The sequence below is a fragment of the Orussus abietinus genome, unplaced genomic scaffold, assembly GCF_000612105.2.
Source record: "Orussus abietinus isolate OABI.00-Male unplaced genomic scaffold, Oabi_2.0 scaffold198, whole genome shotgun sequence".
Taxonomy (NCBI): Eukaryota; Metazoa; Arthropoda; class Insecta; order Hymenoptera; family Orussidae; genus Orussus; species Orussus abietinus.
In genome coordinates, this window is record NW_019394343.1 from 158,319 (window position 1) to 177,424 (window position 19,106).

A 19,106-nucleotide genomic window follows, 5' to 3' on the forward strand; every position below is an offset into this window, starting at 1 on the left:
CAAGACTTAACTCCAAACACTATCACATTTTGTACTTACCCCACCCATATTCTTCACTGTGACGCTTTTTCGTGTTGCGAATTAAGCTTACCCACTGCCAAAAGAAGTTTCACTTCAATAAATTATGAAGACCTTTTATAGGATTAGCAAGAACATTTATTTGAAATACTCTGCTTAGCCTTAACACAGGGCACACTTCTTTATAAAAATGCAAAAATAAAGTAAAATGGACCCTCTTCCGTTTTCCAATGTAGATGTGGTAAAGAGTACCTAACACGAGATGTTTTTAATTGGAAACATGAAAAGCGGTCCTTTTACCGTTTGTAAAGCCCCCTCGTGCTAATGCAAGTGTGCTAATTCGACCGTGAAAAACTTTCCTCGACTCAAAATGTGAGGCGTGTCCTTTAGAAAGATATGTAAAGAGAATTTTTGTTCCTCATTTTCGGCTGGAAGAGAATTATGGTCAGAGTGGAATCCAGGCATTTCGGGAGCTGGCGGAGAAGAGCGGAGTTTGCGTAGCAAGAGAAGATGCCGTTCTTTCGACTGCCGAGGACTCTATGTTCGATGGAGTCATCCTCAATCTGGATCAAGATCAAGCAGCGAAGGTGGTCGTCTGCTTCTGCGAGGGAATGACTATGAGAGGACTGTTAGCTGCCTCCAAAAGACTGAATTTAACCGGCCGCTTCATGTTCATCGGCAGGTGAGGTCAAAGGCAACTATCAAAATCGAATATAACGTAACCACAGAGATGAGCGGGGAGATATTTCACGCCATTACCGAAAGGGAAGCACGGCTCCCTAGCACCATGGAACTGCTTTCAAAGGGGCGAAATGTTCTCTATCGGCAAAGAAAAACACGGCTGCAGATTTCAAACATAGTACAGTATCGATAGAATGAAGTTATCGCCTCTTCGTTTTAAGTATCAGGGTCAACGTAAGTTGGGAAAGAAGACTACGAATACCAAATAAAGTTCTTAAGCGTGGATGATTGAGATTACGACACGGCACCCACGTATATCCTGTTTTACCGATGACGACGATTTCGCCCCTTTGAAAGTAGTTCCAATTTTTACAGAGTTGTAAAGGGCATAGAGGGCGCCAAGGGGCCGTACCTCCCTTTCAAACAATGGTGTGAAACATCTCCCCGCTCATCTCTGGTAACCATTAGATAATTAGGTGTTCCTCACGTGAAAATGTCCAGGGTGAGTATCCAGAAATGATTGATCATTCGATTCTTACATTTTTTTTTATGATTCCAAAATTGAATTCCAATTATCCAGGCCCGAATTCGAATGATTGTCTGGTCTTGGTTAACGCCCGAGTCAATACGCCCGATAAAGGTCAAGTGACAGATCGAAAGCCGTTAACGCCGAGATACAAGAAAGGAACATCCTTAAACTATACGAGGGTACTTAAGTAATAATAATCCTTAGATAATCCTTTTCTTAGATGATACTCGAGCGGAGTTCCCCGAGGAGGATGTAGGTCGGGGTTATCTCAAGAGTCGATTTCCTTATCCTGCGACTCGATCGTTTCGTTTTCGCCCTGGCGAGGGAGTTAACATTAGAAATCGACGGGCGATGCTTGTGATCGCGAAAGTAAAGTCGAGAGGAAAGTCGGGCCTGCTCGAACGAACGGAAGTTAATTACGGTCCGGAAGTCTACCGGCAGCACCGCTGGGTAAGGACTGCTTTACTCGATTATAGAACTACGTAATTACGCTGGGGTTTATGGTTATAAATGTCTCGCTACAACTTGCCCGAAGATCGCTGGAACAAGGACGATTAATCGTTCGATTCGCATGAAGGATAACTGTCTTTTGTAATCGTTGTTACACTTTAACCCCTTCTGCCCACGAGTCGTAAAAGTGACAAATTTGTAATCGTCCAACACGCGAAACCACCGTTTCTGCGAAGGAAAGTTCCATCATCGACTCTTTAATGAAATCTTTCCTTTCAATCGATTTCAACAAGTCTGGGTTATTAAATGAGTTATCAATTCCTTATTACTATCAAGAGACGCGGTAGGGACTCGAGCAAGTTCATAACTCAACTGAGCGTAACGTCTCTTTACTCTAACCATCGCTCTAACGGGCATTTAGTTTCCTTCGGACACCCACTACTACCAGAAGAAGACTCCAAAAGTTCTTTAACATGCACGAATAGCTTTACAAATTCTTTTCTTTATCTCGTATCTCTCTAGCCATCAAAGTTCAAGCTCCCAGAAATGCATAATTTGGAATTTTCTATAAAATGTGAGCAACGTGTCGAAAAATGACGTGAAACGATCAAGCGGCGATATCGACGACTTCCATCGGAAGGTACATGAATATATAATTAGGGTTGTTTCGGTTGAAGATGAATAAATATCCGATAATGGCGGATGTTATGCGAAGTTAAAAGGATATGAAAGATTGAGCCTATATATATCTTAGAAGTCAAATCATTGGGGAAAGTATTCTGCGAATTGGGTGTACCGATTCTTTTCAAATTTTACCATAGGAATATGGAGACTCTAAAGTAGGCCCTGAAACTCATACAATTTAATTTTTCATACAAAATTAGTTTATTTATTACGAACTAGAACCAACATGGCGTGGTCTGTGCACGTTTTCGATGTTTTACGCTTCTTTAAGGCGTAGAATTGAAAATGAAGAGTTTCAGAACCTAGCTCGAACAATTTAGAATACCATAGAAATGGAATATTACAGAGTCAGATGGGAAATTATAGAAAATACATTCACCAACGTTTGCAAGAGAATACTGGCTTGTCTCGGGGCTAACACGTGTTTTCAGAGCAAAAATTTAATTGCAGCTAAACGTCACAGATACGTCACGTTGGTCCTACACAGTCGTCAGAATAATGAATTCACGGGATTTTGACAGTTTTACCTCGATCTCTTTGTCATTACTTTACCAGAATGACATATGGAACGCTTCAGTTCGTATAATTCTCAACGTAGACTGTAAAAGACTTTAACATAAATATAAACGTCGGTAACGCGACGCGCCAATTTATGTTCCCACTTGAGTATTCAAAATGACGTTACCACCAAAAAGGGTATAGATGAAATTTAATTTATCGACCTCGATTAAACTTCTCAGCGCCTTTCATATCACCTTAAGTGGATACGATCGATGGTGGAACGTCGGACTGACCGCGCCAATATGTCCCCTTAAAGTTCCGAGGGATTCTCGAGGATTTTATCGAGTTTCGGGCGCTTGAATGGGTGGCCAAACTCTTCTCGGAAAGTTTATAAATTGAAACGTGACTCTGGGCCATGCAAGTTTTCTCTTCGGTGGCCGACCGTCGAGCTTTTAATGCGCGATCGTTTCGAGGCGCTTTTCATTTAACCGCGGAGTATATGCCGCGGTGAAAAGCAAACCCACGGCGCATTCGAATGAATAGGGAATACGTTAAGCTTCGTGAATCGGGTAGGTGTACGAGTTCCTCCTCGCAGACCCTGAAAAACGATACTTCTCAAGGCAGCTGACTTTCAGAATGCCAGCCTTTATGCATTCATTTCGTATTTGAACACCCGGACATGTTTCTCCCCCGAACTTGTCTAATTCCTATCACCCGCGCGTTTATTCAATAACGACACGAGACAGAAACTCGAACATTCATGTACTTCCCATTGTTTCTTCTTTCCAAGGAGTCAGTCGTTATTACCCTAGTAGCATAGAATAATTTCTAAATATTTCTTTGTAATCTTTGCTAAATATCTCAAGCGACAGATTTTTTAAGATTTCATGTAGATTTCATTCGAAGATATTTGAAATATTTGTTGAAAATCTCAATGACATCTTTAGTTTCAAGAATTTGTAAACATATATAGAAATCATATTTTTTTAACCTATGAACATAATAAAAATACATTTTTTTACTTCGCGACTATTATCGGGTACTTCATTTGGTATTAAAGAAACACGAGAGATTTTTGTAATATTTTCGTTCCACTATTTCATTATGGGAGCAAAACGTGTGATTTTGATTTTAAATATTTTTAAAACGTTTATAATGTATTCGGAAGATAATATTTAAAAAATACTCCAAGACGCGGTAAAGGGTGGAACCTACAAATTTGCCACGTTCAAGTGAGTTAACCAATCGGCATTGGAGGAATCCCTCCTATACATTTTTTGGCGATTTTTTTTCCGGAGAAAACTCAAGTATTTTCAGAATTTACAACATTACTCCTCCCACACGATTCTCTGATCTGAGAATCTCAATTTTGTTAGACTTTCACTCTGCAGGGGACGCATGCGGACGCTACCTTCGAGAACATTGCGATCCTCGAAGAGTGCCACTTGGTTCGCTAATTTCAACCAGTCACCTTCGTTGAAAATGCTCAACAAGAGAACGTCGCATACAGATTTAAAAAAAAAATCAGCCGACCATAAGAGCAGCTTCGCTCAGGTTACGTTAGTACAAAAAAAAAACCGTACAAAATTGAGTTGGTGTGCGGTCGTCGCGTTACCGTCCTCTTCGGGAATTTAATTGCAAATCGCAAGGTCCCAGATTTACGTCTTGAGGATAACAACGATCGCTCACGTTGACGACGCAACGGAACGGACAGATTCGGCCATTGGTACAGTTACCTTAAACCTTCTTCACGCCATATTTTCATTTGGTTCTCCTTTGAACATGAACTCGTCTCAAGACACATCCCACCTATTCTTGAATTCAGGATCATTATTGGCGCAATTTAAAATTGAATAGTTCTTCATTATTTTAGATATTACTTCCATAAAGTAGCTGGAAAAAATATTTATATTGAAATATTTAATTATCAGCTGATGTTTCATTTCGCAGCGACGGTTGGGCCGACCGCGACGACGTCGTCGAAAAGCTGGAAGGCGAAGCCTGGGGAAGCCTTTCGATTCGCATTCATTCGCCTTACGTTACCGAATTCGACGACCACTACTTCTCTCTGAATCCTTTCAACAACCCTCGGAACCCCTGGTTTCCAGAATTTTGGCAGCACAAGTTCAACTGCGTGCTTCCTCAGACTTCCGGCGAAGAAGAGAGCCCGTCGACGAACAAGGCGAAACTTCCTTCCACAACTACGGTTTGTACGGGTAAATGGAAACGCTTTAATCCTGAAACAATTAACGCACGGTACAATAAGAATACATAGGTATTGTTAGCGGGGCAATTCATGACAGAGGATGCTTTTAACTAAATCAGGACCATCGCTTTACAGTCACTTGGAGTATAATGAATTATGCAAGGTGTTCGCCGTAAACATCTCCACTACTTTCGAGTTGTTTCCGATAACGAATTTAAAAAAAAAAGAAATGTAGTGAGGTAGTTTATTTTCCTATAAATTGATCATAGTATAAACTCCAAAATAATCCATTTCTCTTAAAAAAAGAAATCACGATATATGATTCACTTTTCTGATGGAATACGTTCCTTGCCTAAATAAATTCGATAATATTACAAAATTTAATAACATCATATTTTTTGAAGACATATACAGCAGTTACCTGTAAATCGATCGGCGGGGTAATTATATAAAGGATGCAGGTGCTTTTACTAATTAGATGGATCTGAAAAGAGACCCAATTCCCGCTTGCGTGTAGGTAATTATATATCGATAGTACAGGTCTCATTAGATTGCTCTTGATTCCTTTTCCATATTCTTTGACATCTCAAATGAGTAGGAAGTCTTTCATTCGTTGTATTTTTTCTTTTTATTTGAATAAACGTACAGGAGAAGAGGTTTAAAGTTCATATACTAAGCTACATGGTGCAGACAAATGAGAAATAGCTGTACAAATGTACATCTTTCCTGATAAAATTCACGACCACCGCAATGCCTTTAGTACCTTGAAATATTTCTTTCTCTAAATTTTTTGGACAATTTTACAAAATAATTATCGAGAACAATGTATTTCTGCCTCGGATAAAGCTCGGTCAGTAAACAGCGTGTTACAGAACAGAACAACTACAACCCAGAACAAAACCTAAATGGCGTCAAGCTCTCATATTTCGATCAATATACAATTATCGAAGGCTCTGATATGAGAAACGAAAGGGTCAGGACAATTTTACGACAATTTAGAACACTCTGGTAATCGATAAACTCGCATTTGAACGGGTTAAAGGCAAAAAAGTGTTGTATACGCTTCTATGCTAAAACGATGGCAATAAGAGATCTCGGAGTGAAAATTTAATTGACACGGAAATCACAGATGGCGCAGAGTATCCCTCTGCAGTCAATTAGGGCCTCAGAAACCATGAATCTAGGGTATTTCTAGAGTTTTCTCTTCGATTTCATTATAATTGTTGTACGAAAACGACAGATAGTGTATGCGATTTAGTACCATACTCAACATAATTCGGCACAGCTGTCGATATAAAAACGAATGTCGGCAACATCGGTATTTAGAAAAATCTTTTTTATCGACGTCAATCAAGTTCCTCGACGTGTTTCACTTCACCTTAACACAGAATATGCCTAACAATATGCAGGTACGGAGAAGTTGTCGGAGCGCTACAAGCAGGACCCGAAGATGAGTTTCGTAATGAAATCATTCTGGGCGATGGCTCACGGTTTGCACAGCATGCTCGAGGAAATTTGTGGCCGCAATTATTATGGAGTCTGCGAGGAAGTGCACCCTTTCAACGGGACCCTCTTCAAGGTGAGGATATACCTCAAAATGCAAATCAATCGGTTATATGAAATGCACTCAACGGGTGTCGCTTCGTAAATATGTAAAATAATTGAATTTGACTGCTCCTTGTAGAACCACTTAATGAATATCAGCTTCACCTTCGGCGAAGAGGAAGTGGAATTCGACCGACGAGGAGATCCTCCAGGCAGGTCGGTGCGTACGAGGCTTTCCAAATTCTTTTTATCTGCATGTCACATTGTCTTAAAACAAGAATAAAAACAAAAATGAGGAAGTAAATGAGTACTTCATATTACACGATGTCACTGATAAGAAAACTTTTATGAGATACAGCTATTTATTTATGCATTTGTACTTTTACATTTCTCTTTATTCTATCGCCCAAAGGGGTACGTCAGTTGTTGCGGCGTTTAATATTCAATCTTTAAGAATTATTTGCACTCCATTTCCACAGGTATGAAATCCTGAACTTTCAGCTGCTACCAAATGGAACATATGGATACGTACAAATCGGGGATTGGAATAATGGTACTTTAGTATTTTCTGCGCATCCTCAGCCACGAGGAACCGAGCTAATTGAGAGTGTTTGCTCGAAGCCGTGTCCCCCGGGGCATCATAAAGTAAGTTTTTAAGGTGAAATGAAAGAGTCAGCCTATACATATATCTGAGATGTCAAATGTTTGGGGAAAGTATTCTTCGAATTGAATGTACCGAATCGTTTCAAATTTTACTACGGGAATATGGAGGCCCTAAAGTAGGTCCTGAAACTCATGAAATTTTATTTTCCATCAAACATTGATTTATTTATCATGGACTAGAATCAACATGACGTGGTCCCGGCATGTTTTCGATGTTTTACGCTTCTTGAAGGCTTAGAATCTAAAATGAAGAGTTTCAGGACCTAGCTCGAACCATTTAGAATACCGTTGAAATAGAATATTACAGAGTCAGATGGGAAATTATGGAAAATACTTTCACCAACGATTGCAAGAGAATACTAGCTTGTCCCGGGGCTAACGCGTCTTTTTAGAGCAAAAATTTAGTTGCCGCTAAACGTCACAGATGGTGACGTTGGTTCGTCAAAATATAAACAGGCGTGAATTCACGGGATTTCAACAATTTTACATCGATCTTTGTATCGTTACTTTACTGAAATGACATATGGAACGCTTCAGTTTGGATAATCCTCGACGTACACTGTACAACATTTGAAGAAAAATATAAATGTCGGTAACGGGACGCGTCAGCTTATGTTACCACTCGAGTGTTTAAAATGGCATTACCACCAAAAAGGGTATAGATGAATTTCATTTTATCGACGTCGATTAAATTTTTCAGAGCCTTTCATATCGTCTTAATTAATTCGTTGTAATCGTATTGGTATAAATATTCGCCAAATCTCCGGGAAAACTTGTGAGCTAAGAAAAGATAAGGTAAAATATGCCGCAGAATGATTTTCTATTTCTGCAGAACTTCAAAACTGGGGGCCAAGAGAAGAGATGTTGTTGGGCTTGCGTGCCCTGTGCCCATCATCAGTACACGGATGAGAACCAATTCGAATGCATCTCTTGCCCTCTCGGACAGTGGCCCAACGAGGATAAGACAGGTGACGTCTGCTATCTAGAATTCGTTTGACACGGTGTAGCTTTTAGAAAATTAATTAAGCTCATGTGGCCATCATGGTAACACGACATTACTCATCGCTGTGTCGTGCGGTCAGGAGATGACCACGAACGTCGCCGCTATGGGTTTTAAATATCAAACCATTACAGGTTGTTACGTGATTCCGGTGGAGTACATTTCATGGGGCGATGCAGAAGCGGTCGTTGCAATGTCATCCAGTGCTTTCGGATTAATGGCCACTTACATCACGTGTCATATATTCGTTCGGCATAACGATACACCGGTTGTAAAGGCCAGCACTCGTGAGCTTAGTTATCTCATCCTGGCGGGAATGGCCTTGGCACATATCGCGGTGAGCCTTTTTTTTTTTCTTTCAAATTCTTTGCTTCTCCTACATGGACACTGTCGAGTCTCGCATTGTCTTGGATTTTTGCATACAAATCTAGCCTTGCACCTTGAATCGGTAGACAACGAAGTGCGAACATTGCAAGTGTAACAAAAAGTGGTCTTTTTCAGGTATTTCCCATTTTAGCAAAGCCCTCGAAAATTTCCTGTGCCCTGAGCCGACTGATGCCGGGGATCAGTTTCGCTATGATTTATGCTAGTCTGTTGACTAAAACTAACAGGATCGTAAGAATACTTGCGGGCTCGAAGAAGCGATTTCCAACGAGAAAACCGCTGTTCATGTCAGCCACCGCTCAAGTAAGATCACTTTGAAAATGTTTCATTGAAAGTTGGCTTACTACTATAAAGTGGTCGGAATTACCGAGAACGGAATTTTTAACTGATGGGAATCTATGTTTAAGGTGAAGTGAAACCCCCCTCAAATCAGTCGATTCAAATGAGACACTTGTTTTTAAGGATATTGGATAGAACTGTCTGAAACTTGGTCGCATGACTCGTGAGCACCTAGGAATTATCCTGACACTACCGAAATTCCGATTTTTTAAACAAACTTTTGTTAACTTAGCCCAGACTAGAAATATGGCGTCGAGATCTCATATTTCGATCAATATACAATTATCGAAGGCTCTGATATGAGAAACGAAAGGTTCAAGACAATTGTACGAAAATTTAGAACACTCTGGTAATCGAGAGTCGCATTTGAACGGGATAAAGGCAAAAAAAAGTGTCTTATGAGCTTCTATGCTAAAACGAAGGTAACACGAGATCTCAGAGAGACGATTAATTTGACACTAAAATCACATTTGGCGCACGGTGGCACTCTACATTCAATTAGGGCATCAAAAACCATGAATTCAAGGGATTTCTCGAGTTTGACTTCGATTTCTTTATAATTATTGTACGAAACGAACATGTGGAGCATGCCATTTAGTATAATGCCCAATATAATTTGATACAGCTGTCAATATAAAAACAAACGTCGGCACCGTAAGTATTTAGAAAAATCATCTTTACAAACGTCAATCAAGTTCCTCGACGTGTTTCACTTCACCTTAAGAGCCAAAAACATCTCTGAAATGTGGGTTAATGTAAATGTAAGTTAATAGTGAAAAATTATGCGATGTTCATTTATCTTATACAAAGTAAACCATCGATGTACGATGTACGTAAATGTACGTGCTCGCTCTTTTCGATCACCTTAAAATTTCGCTACATTTCATAAAAATTATAAGGCTCGAATTGAAGCAATGTCCTTATCACTTTTGATAGCGATATTATAGGATAATTTTCCCTAACATGCATCTATACTTCCCAGGTCGTAATAACGTGCATTTTAATACTCATAGAAGTCGGAATAGCGACGGGAATGATTTTGACAGAACCGCCAATGCCACGTTTAGTATTTCCAGCTCGTGACAGAGCTGTTCTTACGTGTGCCATGTCCCCAAGAGCTGTTATCACACCTCTAGCATTCGATGCTCTTCTCCTGTTCCTATGTACTTTATACGCAGTCAAGACAAGAAATGTGCCTGAAAACTTCAACGAAGCAAAATTCATTGGGTTTGCGATGTATACGACTTGCGTTATCTGGGTTGCATTCGTTCCAATTTACTTCGGCAGTGAATCAAAGGTGCGTATGTCGAGATTTACATCACCTGCTATGTGTACTAATTACATTTCAGGATGATACCTTCGAAAGGACGAAAGCGTATCCAAGCCGACTTGTTTTTGCAGCTTCTGATAGATATTACTTAAAACTGTGCATGGCATGAATTTTCGTTTTGCTGTCAAACGTGAAAATGCACCTGATAACGGGTTTCAGGTGATAACGCTGTGTATGTGCGTGACACTGAGCGCATCCGTCACTCTCATCTTCTTATTTCTTCCGAAACTTTACATCATCGTGCTGAGACCTGAACGAAACAATCGAGCTCTTTTCACTACCAGTAAATCCATTCGTTGTCATATTGGTGCAAGAGTTGCAGCAGCGATTGCCGATCCTCCGACCAAAGAAATGATCTATCGGTTTTCCCCGCCAAATAAATCGGAACGTTCAGGTAAGATGATCGAAAAAAAATTGTTAAGTAAACCTCCTTCAAACCTTCTGCAAAATCTACCAACTGAAGGGAACATGTGCTCCTTTTTTAAACATTTAAGATATGAAAGGCGCTGAAAAATTTAATCGAGGTCGTTAAATTAAAATTCATATATACCTTTTTTTGGTGGTAACGTCATTTTGACTACTCAAGTGGGAACATCAGCTGGCACGTCTCGTTGCCGACATTTATATACTTGTTTAAGTCTTTTACAGTGTGCGTTGAGAATTATATGAAATGAAGCGTTCCATATATCATTTTGGTAAAGTAATGATAAAGAGATCGACGTAAAACTGTCGAAATCCCGTGAATAAGGACCAACGTCGCCATCTGTGACATTTGGCTGCAACTAAATCTTTGCTCTAGAGACACATATTAGCCTTCAGACAAGCCCAGCATCCTCTTGCAATCGTTGGTGAAAGTATTTTCCACATTTTCCCATCAGACTCTGTAATATTCCATTTCTACGGTATTCTAAATTGTTCAAGCTAAATCTTGAAACTCTTCATTTTCGATTCTAAGCGTCTAAGAAGCGTAAAACATCGAGAACGTGCCGGGACTACGCCATGTTGGTTCTAGTCCATGATAAATAAATCAACATTTGATGAAAAATGAAATTTCGTGAGTTTCAGGACCTACTTTAGGACCTCCATATTCCCGTGGTAAAATCTGAAACGAATTGGTATACCCAATTCGGAGAATACCTTCCCCAACGATTTGACCTCTCAGATATATATAGGCTGACTCTTTCGTATCACCTTATCAAAGCTATCGACTATAATTAAATTGTATATTTACAGGATGTATCTCCAGAAATGGAATATCTAGGAGAACTCTGTCCGTACAAACGGGCGCGGAACTTCTTGTAGATCTTTATAGATCGACGATCCTAGCCGACACAATTTCGAAAGCACAGGAAACTCGACAATTTGAACATTCAAATGAATGTATGGACACGATGAAGATTGAGAAAAAGTGCAACAAGCGATTATGTAGATCAATCGATAACGTCAACAAATCCACAAACGTTTCCCGTTCTGCCAAGGAATTAAACGAGTCCAATAATAATTTGGATTTTAAGAACGAGAAGGGATCTCTTTTGAGTCTCCATTCCGTCAAAAACAACGAGTACTTGGGATTTAGAAACTATGCCTCGCAGTATTCGAACTGGGCTACACTGGATGCCAGAGCCCTTATGAATGACTTGCGACGATCGTAAGCTGATCATTTTAAATATTAAATGTCCTGAAATTATCATAAATAAATGCATTGTTCTCGCGATAGAAACATCCCTAATGGAAGTCGCTGAGAAATTTAATCGAGGTCGATAAATTAAAATTCATCTTTACCCTTTTTGATGGTAGCGTCATTTTGAATACTTAAGTGGGAACATAAGCTGGCGCGTTCCGTTACCGACATTTGTATTTATGTTGAAGTCTTTTACAGTCCACGTTGAGAATTATACGAACCGAAGGGTTCCATATGTCATTTCGGTAAAGTAATGATAAAAAGATCGATGTAAAACTGCCGAAATCCCGTGAATTCATTATTCCAACGACTGTTTAGGACTAACGGCGCTATCTGTGACGTTTTGCTGCAACTAAATTTTTGCTCTAAAGACACGTGTTAGCCCCGAGACAAGCCAGCGTTCTGTTGCAATCGTTAGTGATAGTATTTTCCATATTATCCCACCTGTCTCTGTTATATTCCATTTCTATGGTATTCTAAATTGTTCGAGCTAAGTCCTGGAACTCTTCGTTTTCAATTCTACGCCTTAAAGGAGCGTAAAACATCGAAAACGTACACAGACCACGCCATGTTGGTTCTAGTTCGTGATAAATAAACAAATTTTGTATGAAAAATTAAATTGCATGAGTTTCAGGGCCTACTTTAGGGCTTCCATATTCCCGTGGTAAAATTTGAAACAAATCGGTACACCCAATTCGGAAAATACTTTCACCAACGATATGACCTCTCAAATATATATACAAGCTGACTCTTTCGTATCACCTTAATATTATCGAACATTTTTATATGATGCCAAAGTTCAGAAAGTTAAGTGAATGAATACTCCATAAAAACTTGTTAAGTTAAACCGCTCGGCTAATAACAATATAAAATCTTTTGCCCTTGCAGGGCATTCAGATAACATCGACTTAATATAACCATGACCGGAACTTAAAGAGTAAAGTGATAATTCCCACAACTTTCTGAACTTCAGCACTGCGTTCGAAAGTTTTTAACATGCGATACGGTGCGAAACTTCATCTCATAAGGTTAATAATGAGTTGGAAGGATTTGAGAACACGACCTGTGAATTTTACCAGCAGAACTTGCGCCGTTATGCCGAAAAGATATAGCTAAACCGTTCGAATTAATATTCTCTTTTTTAGCAGCTCCTTGGGATCCGAAAGCATCGATCTAAAAGCCTTACCAAACTCTCGCGTAGAAGAGAACAACTCGCCGTCTGAAAGAGGAGAAAACGATAAAGTGACAGCAGTGATTATCAGAAAAGAAGAAGAGGAAGGTATGAGAGACCTGACCGTCAGGATCCTCGAGGAAAGCGAATTTCCGTCCAATGATGTTCTCAAGATCACGATCACTCTTGACTCGGAGGTACCGAGCTCCTATGTACAGCCCAATGGTTGACTGAAACATCGTTAATTCAACCATAGCCACCAACTGACCAAAACGTTATTATTAGACAGCTAGAACAGAATTATATGCCGCGTATGACCCACATTCGTCGCCCAATTCTAGATCCTAAGATGATTTCATTCGTATTTTTAAAAGCCCGTTAAGGTGAAGTGAAACCCCCCTCAAATCAATCGATTCGCATAAGACACTTTTTTTTAAGGGTATTGGATCGAACCGTCTGAAACTTTGACGCATAACTCGTGAGCACCTAGGAATTATCCTGACTCTTTCAAAATTTGGATTTTTGAAAACAAATTTCTTAACTTAACCCAGACCAGAATCAAAAGGGCGTCGAGCTCTCATATTTCGATCGATATCCAATGATTCAAGGCTCTAATATGAGAAACGAAAGTTTCAAGACAATTGTACGACAATTCAAAATGCTCTGGTAATCGAAAAACTCGTATTTGAACGGGATAAAGAGAAAAAAAAGTGTCTTATGCGCTGCTATGCTAAAACGATGGTAATACGAGGTCTCGAAGTGAAAATTTAGCTGACAAAGAAATCATAGATGGCGGAGGGGGTCCCTCTGCAGTCGATTAGGGCCTCAGAAACCACGAATCCAGAGGATTTCTGGAGTTTTACTTTGATTTCTTTATAATTGTACAAAAACGACAGGTGGAGTATGCCATTTAGTACAATGCCCAATATAATTCGATACAGCTGTCAATATAAAAACGAACGTCGACGACGTAGGTATTTAGAAAAATCTTCTTTACCAACGTCGATCAAATTCCTCGACGTGTTTCACTTCACCTTAAGATAAAAACGATACGACATAAAGTAACGCCTGGGGCTGAAAGGACCACTAAAGCAAATATCGGATGGCTTCGTTAAAGTCCAACGTGTAATTTTAGAGATTATTTAATGTACTGCCCTTTAACGGAGATATTTCTGTGTTTCTATCGTTTGTCATTACTTGCTGCACTACCACGTAAATTAAAAGCATTGCGTGAATGACAATATTCTACACGCGGGAATGATATGCTACCGCGAGAGTAAAAGTAGATAAATTACTTGTCCACTTTTTTTTTAGTAACAATGTCTTGTAAAGTGTAATATCCAAAACTAATCATCTTAGTTGTTACCCCACGTATGTACCTTTAGTCTACTATAAGCATATTCATAGAAAAGTCAGTAAATCGTACTTTCTCCGAATGCAAAGATAAAAATATTATCATTCTGTCAATGTTGTTTCCGGATATTGAGCTATGGAGTTGGAAAAAGGAAATGTCATGAAACTGACCAATTTTTATCGACGCCACGTTAAACGTTGGGTAAACGGAACTTTTAAATATAAATTAAATACTGTTTTAATATGTGCTGACAAGAAGCAATTTTAACAAGAGAAGCACAAAACCTTTGTAGTTTCTATCAAGTGTGTACAATCAAGATGAAAATCTATTTATAGCATATAAATTTTTCGAACATAATGCGCAGATAGCTAATCAAATTTTCAAAATAACAATGCATCTGACAGTCTACCTTCCACATAATTATAGATACACTACGTACACATCAAAATTAAATAAAATATTCTCAAAATTACAGCTCAAACTATATATATATATTTACACCTGGACGATTAGTGAAGGTCTTCAAATCCATGGGATTCGTTACAATTTGTATGAACGTAACGCATTTATTAGATCAATGTTACAATGAATACTTTTATGAATAAAAGGTAGTCGCAACAGATTAGGATCCTTTACTTCGTCAATCGTTAACAGTTTCATTGCACTAATAACTTTCTAATCGCTGCTGGTATAGGTGTTTACTCTGGGACCTCATTCAACATTTTAGCGTATACTCGTTCAAAAATGTTACCGTCATGTACACGTGACAGCGAATACCGACGGAAGGCCGTACAACGGATGCCATAATAAAATACGAAGTTTGCGAATCGAAAGGCAGCCATTTTACAGAGGACCAAAAATCAGACCTAATGGCGTCCCTTGCGTAAAATCTTCAAGCCCTGCTTCACACTGCCAGCTTCACAAAAAGCCATGATATTTTTCTGTACATATGTACACCGAAAAAGCTTCGCACGACAGAATGGTTAAACAAAAGCAAAACCCATTCAACGTTGTGCAAAAATAGAGTAATGCTCGAATATAAAGAGTACGCACAATTTACAATAAAACAGTGTTAATAAGAACTTGTTGGAATACGATTGGCACTTTCGGAGATCCCTGACATCTGATTTGTCCTCATTTCTTATCAATTTAGCGATTAATCAGTAAACTTCCTGCCGCGTCGAGCGAATTGCACCTGGTTATGTAGCTACATACAATTCATGCAAATCCTCGCAATTACAAGAGTTTTCCTCTTCTTGAATAAGTCTATTTTGTATGACAATTGTCAAGTACCTTGTAATGTGCGTACGTATGTAATAAACCACCGACTCTCAGAGGATCACTCGAATCATATGTATTTACGTGAAAGCAATCCTGTCTTTCATCGAGACTCCGTCAAGATGAAAGTATTAACGTATTAAATAAAACGGTCAATTACGAACTACTATTAATTCACGGTAATTAAATAGAAGGTTACGTTCTATTGTAAAACGTTATTTAAGACGCCGCAATCTGCGTGCACGCATATGAACGAGAACAGCACATAAGTCAAACAGCGGAGCAGAGTTATTGGCTTTCTAAAACATCACATATTTCATCGTGTAGGTGCGTATGTTGATAATCATGTGGCACTACAAATAAATTAGAATGTTACGAGCGTCCTGTACTTACGAATAATATATTTATAAAAGTAGAAAATATAGGTCTTATTGTAAGCATTATTGATACTGACTCATGTGCTTGCTTCTCCTCATCAAAGATTTCTGTAAGTCTTCACCGACTTAATCTGACTGATTCATATGAACGGTGTTGGGAGACCACTTTGCGCGATACATTCAGACTACCGAGTACGGGTGCCTTGTATAGTTGAATCGCATTGTATCAACTGTTACAAGAATATAATCAACGGTTACCAATGTACGAAAAACACAGGAAAATATCAAAATATTAAATACCAATTGGGCTTAATATTAGCACTCGTGTCCGTTCAGAAATATTATTTAAAGGTCTCTCCTGACACTACACATATACCACTGACAAGTGTAAATACATAAATATGTATGTATATAAAAGTCTCTATTGTAAAATGTTGTACGAGTTAAGAACACATTAAAATAGCACTGGGCATCTAATAGAATGTTATTGTGTTATTTTAATGACTACTAGGGTTAATTCTCGATACTCCCTTCTTTTGTTGCATGATTTTTGAGGAAAAAATCGAATTTCAGTATATGATTGTACTTCCCTAAGTAAACATTATATAAAAATATTAAAACTCTGATTGTACCGACTCCCAATAAATTCGCTCGTCGATTTTTCTTTACAAAAATTTCTACAAATTCAGGGAGCTGTACATACGGAAAAATTTAAAAGAATGCAATTACACTTTAAAAATTCATAGACACTCGTTGTGCAATCCCTGTGAAATTTATCGAACTTGTAAAGCTCGTGCGTTTTATAAATCGTGTTCAATAGTGTTTCGTAGTTCCAGTTTTTTATGGTAATAAGTCCATCCGAAGTCAAATTCATTTTCTGAAAATAGAAAACTAATTTGACGTACTTGGAACGCAATAACTCTCTTCTGTGGCTCTAACCTTGTTTTTATATAACATGATAGTAATTTAGATCCAAAATACAAGTATGTTGCCACGTCATAAAATAATTATAAATTACTTCTCGTATTCATTACCATAAAAAATTGTCCTCTACTATACTTATTTATGCCTTACACTGTTTTTTGTAAACAAAAACAGCAAAGGCGTTATAACATACAACATTTCTTCTTATTTTTCTTGTAATTTGGTTTCAAAGGCGGCCTCTCAGACAACTGGAATTTCCGTACAATGCGTACTAATTCATGAAAAGCTTGGTCCACGTTCATTCGTAACTTGGCACTGCACTCAATGTATGGAATCCTCAATTGTCTTGCCAAATTTTGAGCTTCTTCTACCGAGACCTACAATTTACATGAATAATTTTCATTTCTATCATTCCAGCTGCTATGACATTATATTATTAGTGTTTTCCTTACAGCTCTTTGGTGATCAAGATCAGCTTTATTGCCAACCAATAACATAGGGAATTCGTCACGATCCTTTACCCTAAGAATTTGTCTGTGAAATTTAACCATTTCATCGAAAGAAGAACGATCCGTCACAGAAAACACAAGCAAAAATCCTTCCCCACTTCTCATGTATTGTTCTCGCATAGCACTAAATTCCTCTTGACCAGCAGTATCCAAGACTGTAATTGAAAATATGTCAGAGAGTTTGCACGATTGCATATTTTCCAAATGACATAATTTAATAGCAAGGTTTTACAACAGGTGCAAGATCACTTTAGGCATTAAGAAGTATGATAAATAATTGCAATCTACAAATACTTTTCATAATTTTTTATGACATTTATTCAAAGGAAATATAATTTCTTTTAAACTAAAACTATTAATATGTATAATAAATATGAAATTGGGAATTGCTATTTGGAAATGCATATAAAAAAAGGGCAATAATAGATTTTACAACGTTACAACATTACTCACTGTCAAGTTTAGCAGGTACATCGTCAATGACACACTGTTTGGTATAAGAATCTTCAATTGTAGGATCATAATCGGTAACAAAATAACTCTGAAATCCAAATATACCTGATAAACATACGTTAACACCCTCTTAAATACTGAATGTCTAAGACCCTGTGAAACGTATACAGAGACTTTTTCGGTACATCTGGCAGGGTCTGACGTGGATAAATATAGCGCTTAAGTAAACGCACCGTTCCAAATAAAAATTTGTTCTCAAAGTAGATCTACATCTTGTAGTTCCTCCTGCCTTATCTATCAAATATGGACCACAAAAATAGAAAATAAATGAGTGGCTGCTAGAATTGACTACCGCTTGAAAAAAAAAGCAGTCTTTGCTGCAATTAGAAAACATCACTCTTGCATAATGAAATAACGCAACACGTCGGTTGCTTATTCGTCGATCTCGATTGTTGCCGTACCATACCACCCACGCGATCAGCGGAAAGTAGCGTTGTGAAATTTATGACAGACGCAGACTCCGTATTTCTCAAGTGGTAGTAGTCCAACTATTTAAAGAGCTATGAAAAAGGCTTGTGTCGACATCGGGAAATGATTACGCCCCTTCATAAGACTAGTTTTAAAACCATAAAATTTCTTGATCTCTTTCGCCGAATGCCTTACCTGAATAAATTGTATTGTAATCGCAGACTTTCCTACACCTCCTCCACCTACGACGACCAGCTTGTAGGTCTGCGCGTAACTCTGCCTCTCGCAGGGTTTTGACATCTTTCGCTTCGGATTACGATGTTTCTTCTCTCATACACCCTGGTCAACCCTGGTGATATGTCACCCAATGTCAACGAACTACTGCAGAAGTCGAAAAAAGGAACAGCTCTCGGATTACCCCCGGACCGTGAAGTGATCGCGAATTGAAAATGAAAAGAGCATAGAGCTTATAGAAATAGAGATGCCAACAGCACCAGAGACAGAGATGAGTTGGGAGATTGCTCACGTGCAGGGTCGCGCGATCGCACCGTGTGCTGCCCT

The 19,106-nt window shown here is 38.7% G+C and overlaps 2 protein-coding genes across 3 annotated transcripts in view; one reads left to right on the forward strand and one right to left on the reverse strand.

Annotated features, from left to right (window-relative positions):
* Nucleotides 1–13,621, forward strand: part of LOC105697346 (metabotropic glutamate receptor 1) — a 30,335-nt gene extending 16,714 nt beyond the window's left edge. Inside the window, exons 6-17 of one of the 2 annotated variants that reach the window (XM_012420592.1) lie at nucleotides 454–700; nucleotides 4,814–5,079; nucleotides 6,479–6,648; nucleotides 6,754–6,830; nucleotides 7,094–7,259; nucleotides 8,110–8,245; nucleotides 8,412–8,614; nucleotides 8,779–8,964; nucleotides 9,983–10,297; nucleotides 10,490–10,724; nucleotides 11,564–11,978; nucleotides 13,157–13,621. In XM_012420592.1, the coding sequence (XP_012276015.1) occupies nucleotides 454–700; nucleotides 4,814–5,079; nucleotides 6,479–6,648; nucleotides 6,754–6,830; nucleotides 7,094–7,259; nucleotides 8,110–8,245; nucleotides 8,412–8,614; nucleotides 8,779–8,964; nucleotides 9,983–10,297; nucleotides 10,490–10,724; nucleotides 11,564–11,978; nucleotides 13,157–13,412 (2,672 nt within the window). In that variant the 3' untranslated portion in view covers nucleotides 13,413–13,621. The remainder of the gene's footprint in view (nucleotides 1–453; nucleotides 701–4,813; nucleotides 5,080–6,478; nucleotides 6,649–6,753; nucleotides 6,831–7,093; nucleotides 7,260–8,109; nucleotides 8,246–8,411; nucleotides 8,615–8,778; nucleotides 8,965–9,982; nucleotides 10,298–10,489; nucleotides 10,725–11,563; nucleotides 11,979–13,156) is intronic. The other variant, XM_012420593.2, reaches the window with a different exon arrangement.
* A 1,461-nt stretch (nucleotides 13,622–15,082) lies between these two features.
* Nucleotides 15,083–19,009, reverse strand: LOC105697333 (ras-like protein 2). Its single transcript, XM_012420571.2, has 4 exons — nucleotides 18,741–19,009; nucleotides 18,078–18,165; nucleotides 17,568–17,779; nucleotides 15,083–17,492 (listed from the first exon to the last, which is right to left on the reverse strand). The coding sequence occupies exons 1-4, from the start codon at nucleotides 18,843–18,845 to the stop codon at nucleotides 17,298–17,300; spliced, it is 600 nt and encodes a 199-aa protein (XP_012275994.1). The 5' UTR covers nucleotides 18,846–19,009; the 3' UTR covers nucleotides 15,083–17,297.
* Between the last annotated feature and the right edge of the window lie 97 nt (nucleotides 19,010–19,106).

Excerpts from the sequence above, each read along its gene's own strand:
- LOC105697333 (XM_012420571.2), bottom strand. The coding sequence starts at position 18,845 with ATGTCAAAACCCTGCGAGAGGCAGAGTTACGCGCAGACCTACAAGCTG. Across the intron at positions 17,780-18,077 it reads TGTACCTGCTAAACTTGACA|TCTTGGATACTGCTGGTCAA; the intron begins GTGAGTAATGTT and ends TTTCAATTACAG. Across the intron at positions 17,493-17,567 it reads ATCTTGATCACCAAAGAGCT|GTCTCGGTAGAAGAAGCTCA; the intron begins GTAAGGAAAACA and ends TGTAAATTGTAG.